General features: G+C 35.4%; 3 protein-coding genes across 3 annotated transcripts in view; 2 read left to right on the top strand and 1 right to left on the bottom strand.

Annotated features, from left to right (window-relative positions):
* Positions 1–3,557, top strand: part of LOC107708089 (uncharacterized) — a 4,095-nt gene extending 538 nt beyond the window's left edge. Inside the window, exons 2-5 of the mRNA XM_016512234.1 lie at positions 724–1,555; positions 1,671–1,808; positions 2,750–2,820; positions 3,007–3,557. Coding sequence (XP_016367720.1) covers positions 733–1,555; positions 1,671–1,808; positions 2,750–2,820; positions 3,007–3,321 — 1,347 coding nt within the window. The 5' untranslated portion in view covers positions 724–732 and the 3' untranslated portion in view covers positions 3,322–3,557. The remainder of the gene's footprint in view (positions 1–723; positions 1,556–1,670; positions 1,809–2,749; positions 2,821–3,006) is intronic.
* A 605-nt stretch (positions 3,558–4,162) lies between these two features.
* On the top strand, positions 4,163–7,012 carry LOC107708090 (uncharacterized). The gene is made up of 4 exons (XM_016512235.1): positions 4,163–4,988; positions 5,104–5,241; positions 6,183–6,253; positions 6,440–7,012. Exons 1-4 carry the CDS (start codon positions 4,166–4,168, stop codon positions 6,752–6,754), a joined length of 1,347 nt encoding a protein of 448 aa, XP_016367721.1. The 5' UTR covers positions 4,163–4,165; the 3' UTR covers positions 6,755–7,012.
* A 5,776-nt stretch (positions 7,013–12,788) lies between these two features.
* LOC107708152 (60S acidic ribosomal protein P2-like) lies at positions 12,789–15,709 on the bottom strand. Its single transcript, XM_016512315.1, has 5 exons — positions 15,606–15,709; positions 14,761–14,884; positions 14,381–14,429; positions 14,172–14,273; positions 12,789–12,920 (listed from the first exon to the last, which is right to left on the bottom strand). Exons 2-5 carry the CDS (start codon positions 14,881–14,883, stop codon positions 12,844–12,846), a joined length of 351 nt encoding a protein of 116 aa, XP_016367801.1. The 5' UTR covers position 14,884; positions 15,606–15,709; the 3' UTR covers positions 12,789–12,843.
* Positions 15,710–17,232: the final 1,523 nt, after the last annotated feature.

Genomic DNA, 17,232 nt, shown 5'->3' with positions numbered 1-17,232 from the left:
CTATATCATGTAAAATCATGTAAACCGGTATAATTTTCTTTCTTCCAAGGAACACAAAAGGAGATTTGATACAATAAAATTGAATGGTGATTTTCTGCCTCAGTAATAAGTGAATAATCGGACGACATTTGGCCGATTTTAGCATTGGACGATTAGCTTTAATTTACTTTTTCTAATTTTCATTAGTCATTTTTTATTCAAATGTTTCGTAAAATAAGTGTTCATTTGCAGTTCAGCAATTTTGCATGTTATCTTTCTCTCATATATATGTGTGTGTGTGTGTGTGTGTGTGTGACCCTGGACCACAAAACCAGTCATAAGGGTCAATTTTTTTAAATTGAGATTTATACATAATCTGAAAGCTGAATAAATAAGCTTTCCATTGATGTATGGTTTGTTAGGATAGGAAAAATCAAAATACTGAGAAAATCGCTTTTAGTTTTGATATATTTGCGGTAGGAAATTTACAAAATATCTTCTTTTAACATGATCTTTGCTTAATATCCTAATGATTTTTGGCATAAAAGAAAAATCGATAATTTTGACCCATACAATGTTTTTTTTGGCAATTGCTAAAAATATACCCCAGCGACTGGTTTTGTGGTCCAGGGTCACATATATGCATTATATTAGCCATGATCCCTGCTCAGTAGATATCAGCATTGGAGATTAAAGCCCATATTAGTCAACCACTAATACAAATGTTGATGTATTTCTTTGCAGTATGACAGCATGGCATCCATTTCGACTGAGCAGAATACACAGCCCACTCCTCAGCTTCTGTCAGTCGGAGAAAAGGATAAGAAACGGCTGCTGGAGGTGTATGTGAAGCGAAGTCTCAGCCTTAACGATGGATCACAATGTCCTCTGAGACAGGAGCAAAGAACACGCAAATGGGTTGCCATCACAGAGCCGAAGACAAGACATCGCAAACATTCCAGCGATACGTCTCTGAACTTGACTTCTCAAGCCTCCATCTCAGATGAGGACATTAGATACGAGCCCCTCTCTGAACCACAACTGGATAAAAAGGAGACGTCGTCTGAAAAGAAATCCAAAAAGTGGAGAGTTAGAGGGAGCCTGCGCCGCAACGATAGTTCTAATGCATCGCAAAAGTCCAATAGCAAACCCAAGAAGTGGTTTCAACGTTTGGATAAGGGCAAGGAGGAGGGTGGGCAAAGCACTGATGCTTTACCTCCCCAAACAAGTACAGTTACTCCTGGAGATATGCATTCAAATGTGCTAGAAAATCTGGAGACTTCTACAGTGGAAAGGAAGGACAAAGAAGGCAAGAAGACAAAGAAGCCCACTGTATGGAAGAATTTCTTGAGCTGGTTTTCCAAAGGAAACAGTGAAAAAGAACAAGATCATCAGAGAACCAAAGAACAGTTACCTCTTTCCCAACCCTCAACACCCCAAATCTCTTGTTTGCCTTTAGCTGACACCCTATCAAAAAGTGAAATCAACCTGCGCCGTTCAAAGTCTTCGAAAAAGAAATCGTTGCACAGGAGATCATTAAAATGCAGGCAAAGTGGAGATATGTCCACTGAAAAATGTATGTATCTCAGATCTTCTCCGTGTATGTGCAACTTTATTATGTATGTTATTTGTATTAGTTTGATGTTTGCATATATTGGAAAAAAGTTCTAATGAAAATTTATTTCTAACAGCTGTTGAGATAGTGGAACCCACTCGTACTAACTATGAGAAAATGTCAGAGGAACTGGAGAAAATTGTGCATGAAGTGAAAGACAGTCCAGCAGATGACAATGCCACTTACCAAATAACAGACCAGAATGGTGTAAATGGTGAGTGTTATTATAATAGACAATTTGCATAATGCAAAAGAGGTGGGTTACATATTACATAGACAGAACGCCACAAACCAGTATAGGGTTCAGCTAGTTGTGTCTGAATTTCTGAATTACACAAGACAACAGAACAGAATGAGATTAAAGGAATTGTTCACCCCAAAAATGAAAATACTTGTATAATTTACTCACTGTCATGTCGTTCTAAACACTTTATTTCTTCGGTGGAACACAAAAGAAGGTGTTTTGAAAAAGTCTCCATTCCAATTCTGTTTGATTACTGACATTCTTCAAAATATCTGCTTTTGTGTTCTACCAAAGATACAAGTTTGAAACGACTGAATTTGACAGATTTTTTATTTGTTCAATAAACTGCAATCAATTAAGCAATAAATCTTATGCTAATTTAAAGCATGTACTAATAATTTAAAGAAATTCTGTAATTATTTGCTCATCCTTATGTTGTTCTAAAACAATATGCAGTTTTTTTTTTTTTGAGGAACACAAAGGAGAACAATTCATAGTGACCACGAAAGACAAAAATTCCATGAAGTGCCATAAAGAGTTCATTATTTTTTTTAAGTAATAAGAATGATCATTTAGTTATGAACTTCCCCTCTGCTTTCTCACATCTCGTTTTCCATTCTGCAAATTCTCACACAAAGGCTTCAGAAGCCTTTGAGTACAGTACAGATTGTATGTTATTTTTCCTTTAGACTTTGACAGAAAACGTCAATATAACCTGTTATTGTACAGAAAAGCTGTGTGAAAATGATTCCAAAATGTATCTTTGGTGTTCTAAAAAAGAAACCCAGTATGCGGGTTTTGAAGGATGAGCAAATAGACATTAGCCAAAGGTTTTTCTTGCAATTGTCTTGTGATGAAAATGATGTATTCTATAATATTTGCTCATTTTTCTATCATGTTTCTCCAATTAGTCTCAAAAGAAGAGGTTATAAAGAGAATCATAGAACTTATAAAACAGGAAGGAGACTTAATACATAAAAAGGTAAGTGTGTCTCATTCCTTCTGACATCATTAAATATTACTGAGACCTTTTATTAGTATTGCAGATGTTTGGCTCAGTTTCAAACATGTATGAAAACCACCCAAGTATTGCCGTTCCTTGCAATGTGTTATTTAAAGGAGATCCACCAAGTTCACTAATGTTTTCTGATCTCCCCTCCTCCCCCAGCTGAAAAAGAACAGCACCGTGAGCGATTATCTGGATGGATTCACCTATGGATTCTTCCAGCAAATGGCTGATCAATATGTGCAGTCAGAAGTTCCCAATAAGAAAACCCAGCTGCCTGTCGTGGCACCAGAGCTGGTGAAGTTCGCCTTCACCCTGGACTTCACAGCCAGAGTGGCTAATCTGCACCGCCAAGCCACAGGCCAAATCATGGGCTTCGGGAACCAGTATCTCCAAGATCGCTTCACTCACATGAGCGAGAGCCATCCGCATCTCTCTGACATTAAAGCAGAGGATCGGGAAAACACAGAACTCTGAGCAAGAATTCATAAGCTTGTAGAAGTGTGAGCTTCTAGCTGACATAGTTTTACTGCTGGATTTATTTTAAATGTAGCAACACAAAAGGAGAAATAATGAAGGCTTTTAAAATAGAATAGTTTTTTTTTTTTTTCATTTTGCACAATAGCACACACAAGAAACACACCAGAATGAACAGGGTTGGTAATATCATAAAAAATGTAATACATTTATGTGAAATGTTATGCAGTTTTACATCATAAAAACCTCGAATGAAGTTAGAAATCTAAATGTGAATTTATTGTTGACAAATTATGATGTATTTCCACAACTGCAATAATTATTTTATTTACATAATGTAATTTTTTATCTATGCAACTCAAATTTATAAGCTTTACTCACCAAGCATATATTGTGTGTGTGTGTGACCCTGGACCACAAAACCAGTCATAAGGGTCAATTTTTTTAAATTGAGATTTATACATAATCTGAAAGCTGAATAAATAAGCTTTCCATTGATGTATGGTTTGTTAGGATAGGAAAAATCAAAATACTGAGAAAATCGCTTTTAGTTTTGATATATTTACGGTAGGAAATTTACAAAATATCTTCTTTTAACATGATCTTTGCTTAATATCCTAATGATTTTTGGCATAAAAGAAAAATCGATAATTTTGACCCATACAATGTTTTTTTTGGCAATTGCTAAAAATATACCCCAGCGACTGGTTTTGTGGTCCAGGGTCACATATATGCATTATATTAGCCATGATCCCTGCTCAGTAGATATCAGCATTGGAGATTAAAGCCCATATTAGTCAACCACTAATACAAATGTTGATGTATTTCTTTGCAGTATGACAGCATGGCATCCATTTCGACTGAGCAGAATACACAGCCCACTCCTCAGCTTCTGTCAGTCGGAGAAAAGGATAAGAAACGGCTGCTGGAGGTGTATGTGAAGCGAAGTCTCAGCCTTAACGATGGATCACAATGTCCTCTGAGACAGGAGCAAAGAACACGCAAATGGGTTGCCATCACAGAGCCGAAGACAAGACATCGCAAACATTCCAGCGATACGTCTCTGAACTTGACTTCTCAAGCCTCCATCTCAGATGAGGACATTAGATACGAGCCCCTCTCTGAACCACAACTGGATAAAAAGGAGACGTCGTCTGAAAAGAAATCCAAAAAGTGGAGAGTTAGAGGGAGCCTGCGCCGCAACGATAGTTCTAATGCATCGCAAAAGTCCAATAGCAAACCCAAGAAGTGGTTTCAACGTTTGGATAAGGGCAAGGAGGAGGGTGGGCAAAGCACTGATGCTTTACCTCCCCAAACAAGTACAGTTACTCCTGGAGATATGCATTCAAATGTGCTAGAAAATCTGGAGACTTCTACAGTGGAAAGGAAGGACAAAGAAGGCAAGAAGACAAAGAAGCCCACTGTATGGAAGAATTTCTTGAGCTGGTTTTCCAAAGGAAACAGTGAAAAAGAACAAGATCATCAGAGAACCAAAGAACAGTTACCTCTTTCCCAACCCTCAACACCCCAAATCTCTTGTTTGCCTTTAGCTGACACCCTATCAAAAAGTGAAATCAACCTGCGCCGTTCAAAGTCTTCGAAAAAGAAATCGTTGCACAGGAGATCATTAAAATGCAGGCAAAGTGGAGATATGTCCACTGAAAAATGTATGTATCTCAGATCTTCTCCATGTATGTGCAACTTTATTATGTATGTTATTTGTATTAGTTTGATGTTTGCATATATTGGAAAAAAGTTCTAATGAAAATTTATTTTTAACAGCTGTTGAGATAGTGGAACCCACTAACTCGTACTATGAGAAAATGTCAGAGGAACTGGAGAAAATTGTGCATGAAGTGAAAGACAGTCCAGCAGATGACAATGCCACTTACCAAATAACAGACCAGAATGGTGTAAATGGTGAGTGTTATTATAATAGACAATTTGCATAATGCAAAAGAGGTGGGTTACATATTACATAGACAGAACGCCACAAACCAGTATAGGGTTCAGCTAGTTGTGTCTGAATTTCTGAATTACACAAGACAACAGAACAGAATGAGATTAAAGGAATTGTTCACCCCAAAAATGAAAATACTTGTATAATTTACTCACTGTCATGTCGTTCTAAACACTTTATTTCTTCGGTGGAACACAAAAGAAGGTGTTTTGAAAAAGTCTCCATTCCAATTCTGTTTGATTACTGACATTCTTCAAAATATCTGCTTTTGTGTTCTACCAAAGATACAAGTTTGAAACGACTGAATTTGACAGATTTTTTATTTGTTCAATAAACTGCAATCAATTAAGCAATAAATCTTATGCTAATTTAAAGCATGTACTAATAATTTAAAGAAATTCTGTAATTATTTGCTCATCCTTATGTTGTTCTAAAACAATATGCAGTTTTTTTTTTTTTGAGGAACACAAAGGAGAACAATTCATAGTGACCACGAAAGACAAAAATTCCATGAAGTGCCATAAAGAGTTCATTATTTTTTTTAAGTAATAAGAATGATCATTTAGTTATGAACTTCCCCTCTGCTTTCTCACATCTCGTTTTCCATTCTGCAAATTCTCACACAAAGGCTTCAGAAGCCTTTGAGTACAGTACAGATTGTATGTTATTTTTCCTTTAGACTTTGACAGAAAACGTCAATATAACCTGTTATTGTACAGAAAAGCTGTGTGAAAATGATTCCAAAATGTATCTTTGGTGTTCTAAAAAAGAAACCCAGTATGCGGGTTTTGAAGGATGAGCAAATAGACATTAGCCAAAGGTTTTTCTTGCAATTGTCTTGTGATGAAAATGATGTATTCTATAATATTTGCTCATTTTTCTATCATGTTTCTCCAATTAGTCTCAAAAGAAGAGGTTATAAAGAGAATCATAGAACTTATAAAACAGGAAGGAGACTTAATACATAAAAAGGTAAGTGTGTCTCATTCCTTCTGACATCATTAAATATTACTGAGACCTTTTATTAGTATTGCAGATGTTTGGCTCAGTTTCAAACATGTATGAAAACCACCCAAGTATTGCCGTTCCTTGCAATGTGTTATTTAAAGGAGATCCACCAAGTTCACTAATGTTTTCTGATCTCCCCTCCTCCCCCAGCTGAAAAAGAACAGCACCGTGAGCGATTATCTGGATGGATTCACCTATGGATTCTTCCAGCAAATGGCTGATCAATATGTGCAGTCAGAAGTTCCCAATAAGAAAACCCAGCTGCCTGTCGTGGCACCAGAGCTGGTGAAGTTCGCCTTCACCCTGGACTTCACAGCCAGAGTGGCTAATCTGCACCGCCAAGCCACAGGCCAAATCATGGGCTTCGGGAACCAGTATCTCCAAGATCGCTTCACTCACATGAGCGAGAGCCATCCGCATCTCTCTGACATTAAAGCAGAGGATCGGGAAAACACAGAACTCTGAGCAAGAATTCATAAGCTTGTAGAAGTGTGAGCTTCTAGCTGACATAGTTTTACTGCTGGATTTATTTTAAATGTAGCAACACAAAAGGAGAAATAATGAAGGCTTTTAAAATAGAATAGTTTTTTTTTTTTTTCATTTTGCACAATAGCACACACAAGAAACACACCAGAATGAACAGGGTTGGTAATATCATAAAAAATGTAATACATTTATGTGAAATGTTATGCAGTTTTACATCATAAAAACCTCGAATGAAGTTAGAAATCTAAATGTGAATTTATTGTTGACAAATTATGATGTATTTCCACAACTGCAATAATTATTTTATTTACATAATGTAATTTTTTATCTATGCAACTCAAATTTATAAGCTTTACTCACCAAGCATATATATGTATTAGATATGTTGTAACTGTATATGCAGGCATATGCAGAATGTTTACTTTATAAATATTAAATATAGTGAATAAAAATGTTTTGTAAAGTGTTGTCAATTATTTCATTTATTTCCTTCTAAAATTAAGTTAAAATTATGTAAAATTGTAATTTAAAAGAATATGTATGGTTACATTAAACTATGTATGTAAAATGTTTATATACCAAATAATGGTCCATTTAAATTATTCCAAATTTTAAAATAAGAGCATTGCAAATTTAGTTATGAATGACAAAAACAGTCAATATTATTACAGCCAACTATTGACTGAAATAGTTTAATGCTGATTTGTGCAATGTTATTTTCATTGTTCTATTTGATCTATTCTTAATTTAATTATTTTTCATTTTAATAAACAATATGCACTGTGGAAGCTGTCAAAGTTCAACTTGATAATGCATTTATTAGATTATAACAGAATTACATACATAAAACAGAATTACATACACTGTAAAAAAAATTCCGTAAAATTTACGGTAGAAAACCGGCAGCTGTGGTTGCCGGAATTTTACCGTAAAAAATACGGTAGCAACGTTTTAGGTTTTACGGTTGTAACTTAAATTTACAGTTAAATACCGTAATTTCATTAACTGATAAAATGTTATTATATACCAACCTATTGAAGTACTAAAATCTGTTTTGTACCTTTGTAATACACTGATAACCACCAAATGCAGGTGGTGATGAGAAAGTCACACGATGAACCAAAGCCTATCACAAGCAGCTTTTAAATAATAACATATATAGAAGGTGCACAGTGTCATTCACACAAACACCAAACACCATCATGGTAACACACATGAAACTGAAATAATGCAATAAACATTCAACAACATTAGGTGTAACACACAACCCTAATATACAAAACTGATAAGAAAAAACTAAAAAGAAACATAGTTATTTAAAAAAAAAAAACATCAAATTTGAAATGCAGGGAATGCAGGGAGCTCTGGGAATGTCAATTTACGGTCATTCACTGTAAATTTTACGGTCTTTTTCAGTTTAAAAAATGGTATACTACCGTCAAATTACATGTAATGTCCAATACAGTTTTTCACCGTATATAGTAGGGGAATTTACCGTTAACCATTTAACAGGATTTTACTGTAGCATTTTTACAGTCTTTTACCGTTAAATTCACGGTCATTTTTTACAGTGTACATAAAACCGAATATCACTGGAAAGTTTATTACATTTTTACTAAATTCCTACATTTGTCATTATGTAATTTTAATTTTTTTATTGGATTTTTTTTATTATTAATTAATTATTAGTTTAGTTTTAGTAACATAAATACTTCAACTGATTTTCAGTTCATTCCCAAAGCAACATTTCTCATTTTTACTTTTTAAGTTTATCTAATATTTATATTTTATTTCAGCTCAATTTCAATTTTCAAGTAATTATTACAACAACACTGATATGTACAGTATACATTGCCATATTCAGAGTATTGCCCAAATATTCTACTATTCCACAGTACAGAGACTTTTGTCTGCAATATAACACAGTCATTCAGTCTTCCTCTTGTACATCCATGTAAGAAATAAAAGGAGACGAGAGATTCTCATCTACTTCTGTGTTTAGTAATAAACTTCCCTCACAATCTAGTGTGTCCTTCTGAAGCTGTAGTGGTTCAGGATGGCTGTCCATTTCTAACTCTACGTTGAGCTGCAAGAGGAAGGCTGAAGATTGTGCCTCTGCATCTGCAAGGATGCTATCTGTCTTTTTGCAGAAACTGCTGGATCCGGTGAGCTGGAAGCAGAGGAGAGATCGTCGTCTAGACCAGAGAGTCTGAGTCTGAGTCTGGCTCCTGCGCTCGGGCTGCTTCTTTGAAGTTGAGGTGGAGAGACGGCGTGGCAGGAAACGCAAAGCAAGAGAAAGTAAAGTAGAAGGAAGAGATGGGAAACAGGACCAGGGTGCAAGAAACAGAGAAAGCATGGGGACCAAAGGTAGAATTTGCGAAAGCAGGAATCTGGAAAAATTCAGAAACATCTGATAATGGTAATAAGTTCAAAATCTACAATCTAAATATGCAGTCACATTGTTCTTAATTCAGAAATAATGTCACATAATGGAAGTTAAATGGGCTGCTAATATCATTGCATGTTGATTAAACGGTCAATCATGTATGCAAAACTTTGCTCTACTAGTTTTACCTGTTCGGCATAAGTCCTCTCAAGTGCGCAAAGACTAACCGCAGATGTACGATTACTTCCTGTTTTAATTCCCTGCCTGCATTCAGAGCCTGGTGGGGAATTTTCTTCACCCAGCAAAAAAATCTGTTTGGAGTCCAAACACATGCAAAAAAAAATATATATATATATATAAACACGAATCACAATAGGTGCTTACATTTTCTCTCTCTCTTGTACTGATAAGATACACAGACATGAGCAACACAAACAACACATTTAGACTAAAGATCTGACCTATAGATGAATGAGATGACAGTTGAAGCAGGCAGAGTGAATGGCAGTAGGGTGTAGGATATGAGACGACACAGCAGGATGTTGCTGTGAAAGGTCCAGATGCCAAACTGCTCAGCTAGGTTGCAAAGCAAAGCTGAAGAGAGAGATTTCATTTTTACATGTGCAAACATGAAAGCAATGTTTCAAAGTATAATTCTGATAATTATTATATTATTGTTTAATCACTGTGCATTAGACTGTATATAGTTCATACATCTACAGCTGTCCCAAAAAGGATTCAGACACTTAAGTCACACTTTAGTGTTAAATATCGTTTCATTAAATAATATCAAATCAGTTGTAATCTGCAAACAAATGCTGCTATATAGCTTTTCCGAGAAATAATGTTTCTGGGCCATCTTTGCAATGAAAGGCTGCATTTATTTGATCAAATATACATTAAAACAGTAATATTGTGAAATATTACTACAGTGTAAAATAACTGTTTTCTATTTGAATGTGTTTTAAAATGTGTTTTATGCCTGTGATGCAAAAGTTAATTTTCAGCATAATTACTCCAGTCTAAAGTGTCACATGATCCTTCAGAAAGCATGCTAATATACTGACTTTCTGCTCGAGAAACATTTCTTATGATGTTGAAAACAAACAGTTGTGTTGCCTGCTTCATATTTTTGTGAAACTGTGATGCATTGCTTTCAAGATTCAAAAGAACAGCATTTATTTGAAATAGAAATCTTTTGTAACATTATAAATGCCTTTACTGTCACTTTTGATCAATATAATGCAATCTGCATTGATATTTTATTTTGAACAGGACTTAAAGGCAGAGTAAGTGATTTTTCAAAAACACTTTAGAAAACTGATTCGGGCCGAATCGCAAAACAAACTTGTAGCCAATCAGCAATAAGGGGCGTGTCTACTCGTGATGTGGAGGAGAGAGCTTTCAGTGCATGGGACGGACATTAGCCGAGCCGAGCGACAGAAAGATAGAGATGGCGGATAAAAAAACAAAAGAGGAAAACGTCTGCGGAAAGATAAGGCAAGAATCCGTGTCACTAGTTAAAATTGCTTGTTTCTCTGGATTTAAACATTCTTCGAAACATTTGGGATAATGTAAGTACACAAGTCAGCAAAATATATAACACCGTTCTAGTGGTTTTTGGATATTTTAATTAAAAAAATCTTACATGTTGTGCCTTTAACTATTTAAATACTTTTCAGGCCTGTATATCGTTAGGTAGTCTTTGTCATACTTAAGTCATGAACAACTTGTACCACAAAAACATTTGCCCGACATGATCCTTCTGTAGAGCAGGTGGGATATAAAGGGCGTAAAGAGAGATGGAGTGCTGCCCGCTGGCCCTCATAAAGCTCTGATGCAAGGTTTCCCCAACCCCAGAATCACCAGTGAAAGCTGAAAGTGCATTGAATCTGGACTAATTAAAAGAACCAAAGACTTAAACTACTTCAGTCTGTGTGCATTGAATTTATTTAATACACGAGTTTCACAATTTGAGTTGAATTACTGAAATAAATGAACTTTTCCACGACATTCTAATTTATTGAGATGCACCTGTATATTATTGGGCTACTCACCTTTTTGTATCCATGCTGGCAGGCTGATATACAGTAACTGCTCCAGTGAGTTCAGGTTCCAGGGTAAACCCTCAAGCCCAAGATAGTACTGTTCTGGTAATTCAGTATCCGCTTTTATTTCTTCAAAATGCTCTGCTTTGTCCCACTGTTTCTCTTCTTCTTCATTTATCTTATTTTCTCTGACTTCTTGTGTTCTCTTCATCTTCATGTCCTCAATTGATTGTGTTAGATCATGATGATAAAAAAGGAGCAGAGTTTATTGAATAGTCTTTGTTGTGTATGTTTCAATGCGTCTGACCAGCACAAATTCAACAGGTTTTCTTATACCACAAGCAATAGCAATGGAAAAGTACGGCTTCACAACAACATCCCATGACGTTAAAAACCTTGAAATGGCTGGTGGATTATGTCTTTGTAGCAAGTGGATTGCAAGCATGTTGTCTTTTATAATGACCAACAACCTAAAATATTCTAAACTTAAAGGGACAGTTCACCCAAAAATGAAAAATGTAATCATTTACTCACCCTGAAGTTGTTCCGAACCTGTATGAGTTTCATTCTTCTTTTGAACACAAAAGATATTCTGAAGAATGTTGGTACAGTTGTCGGTAAGAAATAAATTCTTCTGGTCAGTAAATGACTTTTTTTTCCCCCCAAGTGGACTATTAACCCTTAATTTAACACCTTTCTTAGGTTTTCCCCCTTTATTTAAACCTGATTATTGCATTACATACACGTTTATTTTACAGGACTATAAATGGATCTTTTAAATGGCACCTATTACAATTTGTAGACAAAGGTGTCCCCCAAAATATATACTCTTTATATTTTCTATATAAACCACCAGTTAATCTCAGTTAACCTCATAAAAATTGAGAACAAACCAACATGTGTAAATGTACTTACATAATAGTTCATAACATCTTTTAAGTCCAGGAGAGCAGAAGAAGCCCTACTGAAACGCTGATTTAGTCTGAGCAGTGAATTAAGATCAAGCTTATTTTAGAGAGTGACAGCAGGCAGTCGGAATGACAAGGCATTGCCAGTTTATGCTATTTTGCCACCTGGACCTATTTTTAAACACCACAGACTGGTGATTGATGGCTGTAATAATGCAACTGACTTCTGACCAACACAAGCTCAGGGCTTTTGCTAGGCACTCATTGTGATTTTCAAACCTTCTCTAAGCAACGTCTTTTTTTTTTAATAAAAGTCACCTTCTTCCAAAGACTGAATTAATATTTTTTCTCTTATCCCAGTTTCATGTGCAGAGGCAGCTTTAAATTATCATGATTTGCTTGATTGTTATGACACCACAATTGACTCAGACAATGCTATGAGTTTGGAGCAGAACTAGCCAGTTTTTTTTGTTTTTTTCCCAAAATTTTAAAGTAGCACTGTTATTGAATTTATTTCCATAGAGTAAAACAATTAAAAGTAATTCCGACTATTACTTTCGACTTACAATTTTTCTTAATTGTGAATTCTATTTCGCAACATGCCTTCATTTTAAAAATAGATAAATAAACAGAATTGACCATTTTCCAGACAAATAATCATAAAAGGCAGCTTTAAACACAAACCTTTTCCTTTTTTATTGTATTTTTACAGATACAGAAGCAAGATTAATCAAACAGGCCAAAGCCCATGTCTTCATCAGACTCCTCAGATTCTTCCTTCTTCTCTTCCTTTTTCTCTTCCGCTGAAAAGTAAACATGCAAATATGAAATTACACATCAAAAGGCTTGCTGGTTATTTCTAACTTCAACCACAAAGTATATCATCAGTGGACCAGATCAGCCTGCCTATAATTAAAGTTTGGACTGCTGCTGTTTAGCAAGAGGGAAGGAATGTTACGATCTGATCAGATCCATTACAAACCAATCAGTGTGACGTTCAGCTACTACTGAAAAATAGATCATTCACACCAGGAATCCGAAAATTGTGCAAGGGGACATTTTGCTAACTGGAAAACTAAACAATGACATTGAATTAAAGGGATCATATGATGCGATTTCAATTTTTCATTTCTCTTTGGAGTGTTACAAGCTCTTGGTGCATAAAGAAGATCTGTAAAGTTGCAAAGACTAAAGTCTCAAATCCAAAGAGATATTCTTTATAAAAGTTAAGAGTCAACCACGCCTACCTAAAACGGCTCATTCTAACACGCCCCCACATACCTACGTCACGATGTGGGAAGATTTGCATAACGCCACCCAAATGTTCACGCAAAGAAAGAAGGCGTAACTTTTATTCTCGCTGTAGTATTGTTGTTGCCGCCGCCGCCATGTCGTGAAGGCGCTGTGTGTTTCGTTGTGAAAGCGAAACTACTTTGTTTGGCCTTCCAAAAGAGGACGATATCCGCTTCGTCATGCCTAGAGGTATTCGGCCAATCACAACGCACTGGATACACACCTCGCTTTTCAGACCGATGAGCTTTGTAAAAATCGACGCGTTTCAGAAAGGCGGGGCATAGAGGAGAAACAATAATGTACAGTATGTGGAAAATAATGTGTTTTTTGAATCTTAAACCACATAAACACATTTCATTACACCAAATACACAAAATAATGTTCTTTTTAGCAACATATGACCCCTTTAAAAAATATATATTTTTCAGTAGAACTTATGTCATCAAATTGGAATTAAATGGAATGAGGCAGTGCTATTTTTTATCATTAATACTATTATAGTTTTATTAGTTTTTATTTTTATATTTTCAATGTTAGTCTAAATTTTATTAATTTTGATGTGTATTTGTCTTTTTTTTTTTTTTATGTCTACATAGTTTTTTTTCCGTTTTAGTTTAGTTATTTTAGTACATCAAGTTAAGCTAAATGAAAATTAGACATTTTTAGTTTTTTTGGTTTTAAACTTTTTTGGGGGGTGGGGGTTAATGATTTGTTTCAGTTTTCTATAACAACCTTGGTAGCAGGTTAATTCAACTACCCACCTGCAGGTGCTTCCCCAGCAGGAGCGGCCCCACCACCACCAGTGGCAGCGGCAGAGACCGCCACTGCACCACCCGCTGGAACGGAGGCCAACTTAGAGAGGCCTGTGGGAAAACAAAAGTAAAACAACAGAGTGAGACTTATGAAGAACTCATAGCTCACATGATTTTAATATTTCGTAGGTCAAACTGTAAAGGCAATGCAGCCTTACCGGCATTCATGACTTCATTGATGTCTTTGCCATTCAGTTCACTGATGACCTATTGAGTAACAACAAAAACAGCGAGATTGACTCATTTGGGGAATTAGCTACATTATGTGAGCATCCATCTTACTGATTAAGAACAAGGAAACAAGGGCAACAGAGTTGCACGTGCAAAATCATCAGAACTATACTGCATTCCTTATAATAACTAATAATATTAATAGAATATACCCAAGAGATTTATTAAATATGGTAAATGGTTGTAAGGCAGAAAACCAATTAAACATAAATGTTAAGACGTTTAACTTTAAAACAACTGTTTTAAAAAAAAATCATTTAAATTGAGATGAAGATTTAAAACCAGGTTTATTTGAACCAGGATCCACCTTGTTAAGACGCTCATCATCAGCCTCGATTCCAACACTCCCCAGGATGTTCTTGATGTCTTTGGCGGATGGGTTGTTGTTGCCCCCCAGAACAGCCAACAGGTAAGCGGCCACGTAACGCATTCTAGAAGTTACAAATATTACAACTGATTAATGGGTTTGTTTACAGTTATCTTCTATTCATATGATCTAAAGAAGAATTTTGACCAAATATATAAAAATAATGACCAAAAAAAATTTATTAAATATTTTTATGTATGTTAAAACATGTTTTAAATGTTAATATTTATAATATTAAATTATAATGTAATAACATTTAATTTAATATTTTAATATATATCAAAAGCAGCTCCAATAGGAGAAAAAACTCAAGACTGTCTAAATTGGTCTCACTAAGAATACTATATTTTTGGAAAATGGTATTAAATTACACAGAAAAAAAAAAACATTTAACCTAAGACATCGATTGAAATAATAAATTATAAAAGAGATTGAATGTAACCCTCCAAGTCGGGACTGAACTTCACATCAAGCAGCTGACAAGGTTTATCAAGTGTGTTATTCATGCTTTGTTTAGGGTTAGAGACATTTACATTTTAGAACATTTTTCAGCCCTTCACGACATATTGTGTTGTTAATTATAATTACTTTCTGCCATATTTCTATTCTGAAACGCAAGGAAACAAAATGGAGTATGGCTATATCACGTTGCATGTGCTTACAAGGCGAATACAGCAGCGTTTTAACGTTAATCACAAATACTACCTAAACATACTTCGACCATTTTAACATATGAACGACACGTCAAAGCAAGACTTAGTGGTAAAATGTCAATAAAAACGTACTTTAAGTCTGCGAAAGACACGAAACGTCGGTCACGCTGCAATTTCCGGAAAAGAAAGGACGAGTGGAGGGAAATAGCTGAACAACGTCGCAGTATGCGATGATCTGATTGGCTGCATGATGCGCCCTGTCAAAATGGCAAACGTTGATTGGCTACTATTTTTTCCTCGTTCATGGCGTTCTGTCAGCGCTGCGAGTGTGACAGCCATGATTTACTTACAGTATACTGTTGACCAAATTTCACATTCATAAGTGTACATTTACCAATAAGAAACCCAAGTTTATGGTTTTGTTGACTGAAATATGTATATATATTGACAACATCAGAGACACTTTGACGAAGAAAGCTGTAAGAACTTTGAAAGCTTGTGAACTTTATATTTATTTGATTTATATATATATATATATTCCCCAAATGAGTCAATCTCGCTGTTTTTGTTACTCAATAGGTCATCAGTGAACTGAATGGCAAAGACATCAATGAAGTCATGAATGCCGGTAAGGCTGCATTGCCTTTACAGTTTGACCTACGAAATATTAAAATCATGTGAGCTATGAGTTCTTCATAAGTCTCACTCTGTTGTTTTACTTTTGTTTTCCCACAGGCCTCTCTAAGTTGGCCTCCGTTCCAGCGGGTGGTGCAGTGGCGGTCTCTGCCGCTGCCACTGGTGGTGGTGGGGCCGCTCCTGCTGGGGAAGCACCTGCAGGTGGGTAGTTGAATTAACCTGCTACCAAGGTTGTTATAGAAAACTGAAACAAATCATTAACCCTCACCCCTCAAAAAAGTTTAACACCAAAAAAACTAAAAATGTCTAATTTTCATTTAGCTTAACTTGATGTACTAAAACAACTAAACTAAAACTGAAAAAAAAAAAAAAACTATGTAGACATTTAAAAAAAAAAAGACAAATACACATCAAAATTAATGAAATTTAGACTAACATTGAAAATATAAAAATAAAAACTAATAAAACTATAATAGTATTAATGATAAAAAATAGCACTGCCTCATTCCATTTAATTCCAATTTGATGACATAAGTTCTACTGAAAAATATATATTTTTTAAAGGGGTCATATGTTGCTAAAAAGAACATTATTTTGTGTATTTGGTGTAATGAAATGTGTTTATGTGGTTTAAGATTCAAAAAACACATTATTTTCCACATACTGTACATTATTGTTTCTCCTCTATGCCCCGCCTTTCTGAAACGCGTCGATTTTTACAAAGCTCATCGGTCTGAAAAGCGAGGTGTGCTCTTGATTGGCCAGCTATCCAGTGCGTTGTGATTGGCCGAATACCTCAAGCGTGTGACGGAAATGTTACGCCCCTACCATACTGTGATGATGCCCTGTCAGGCCGGAGCGATGATTCAAAAACATGAAAACCCATTATAAACGAGGCATTCGTTGCATCCAGTGGGGACATAATTAAGGATTATTATGACTTATACTGTCTTTTTACACGTTGCATTGCATCGCGCCGCGTAAACATAAAACCAAGTCTGCATTTGTGATCGGAGAAATGACAAACAACAAGCACTACTCTACACTGCCCAAAAAACTCGCTTTAAATATAAAAAATATAAAAAATAAAAACTCTTTAAATATAAAAAAAACGTACTTACAG

This window comes from Sinocyclocheilus rhinocerous, unplaced genomic scaffold (genome assembly GCF_001515625.1).
Source record: "Sinocyclocheilus rhinocerous isolate Xijiao unplaced genomic scaffold, SAMN03320098_v1.1 scaffold113, whole genome shotgun sequence".
In the NCBI taxonomy this organism is placed as follows: Eukaryota; Metazoa; Chordata; class Actinopteri; order Cypriniformes; family Cyprinidae; genus Sinocyclocheilus; species Sinocyclocheilus rhinocerous.
This window is presented reverse-complemented; position numbering and strand designations above follow the sequence as displayed.

Excerpts from the sequence above, each read along its gene's own strand:
- LOC107708090 (XM_016512235.1), top strand. The coding sequence starts at position 4,166 with ATGGCATCCATTTCGACTGAGCAGAATACACAGCCCACTCCTCAGCTT. Across the intron at positions 4,989-5,103 it reads AGATATGTCCACTGAAAAAT|CTGTTGAGATAGTGGAACCC; the intron begins GTATGTATCTCA and ends TATTTTTAACAG. Across the intron at positions 6,254-6,439 it reads GAGACTTAATACATAAAAAG|CTGAAAAAGAACAGCACCGT; the intron begins GTAAGTGTGTCT and ends CTCCTCCCCCAG.
- LOC107708152 (XM_016512315.1), bottom strand. The coding sequence starts at position 14,883 with ATGCGTTACGTGGCCGCTTACCTGTTGGCTGTTCTGGGGGGCAACAAC. Across the intron at positions 14,430-14,760 it reads ATGATGAGCGTCTTAACAAG|GTCATCAGTGAACTGAATGG; the intron begins GTGGATCCTGGT and ends GTTACTCAATAG. Across the intron at positions 12,921-14,171 it reads TGCTGGGGAAGCACCTGCAG|CGGAAGAGAAAAAGGAAGAG; the intron begins GTGGGTAGTTGA and ends TTTACTTTTCAG.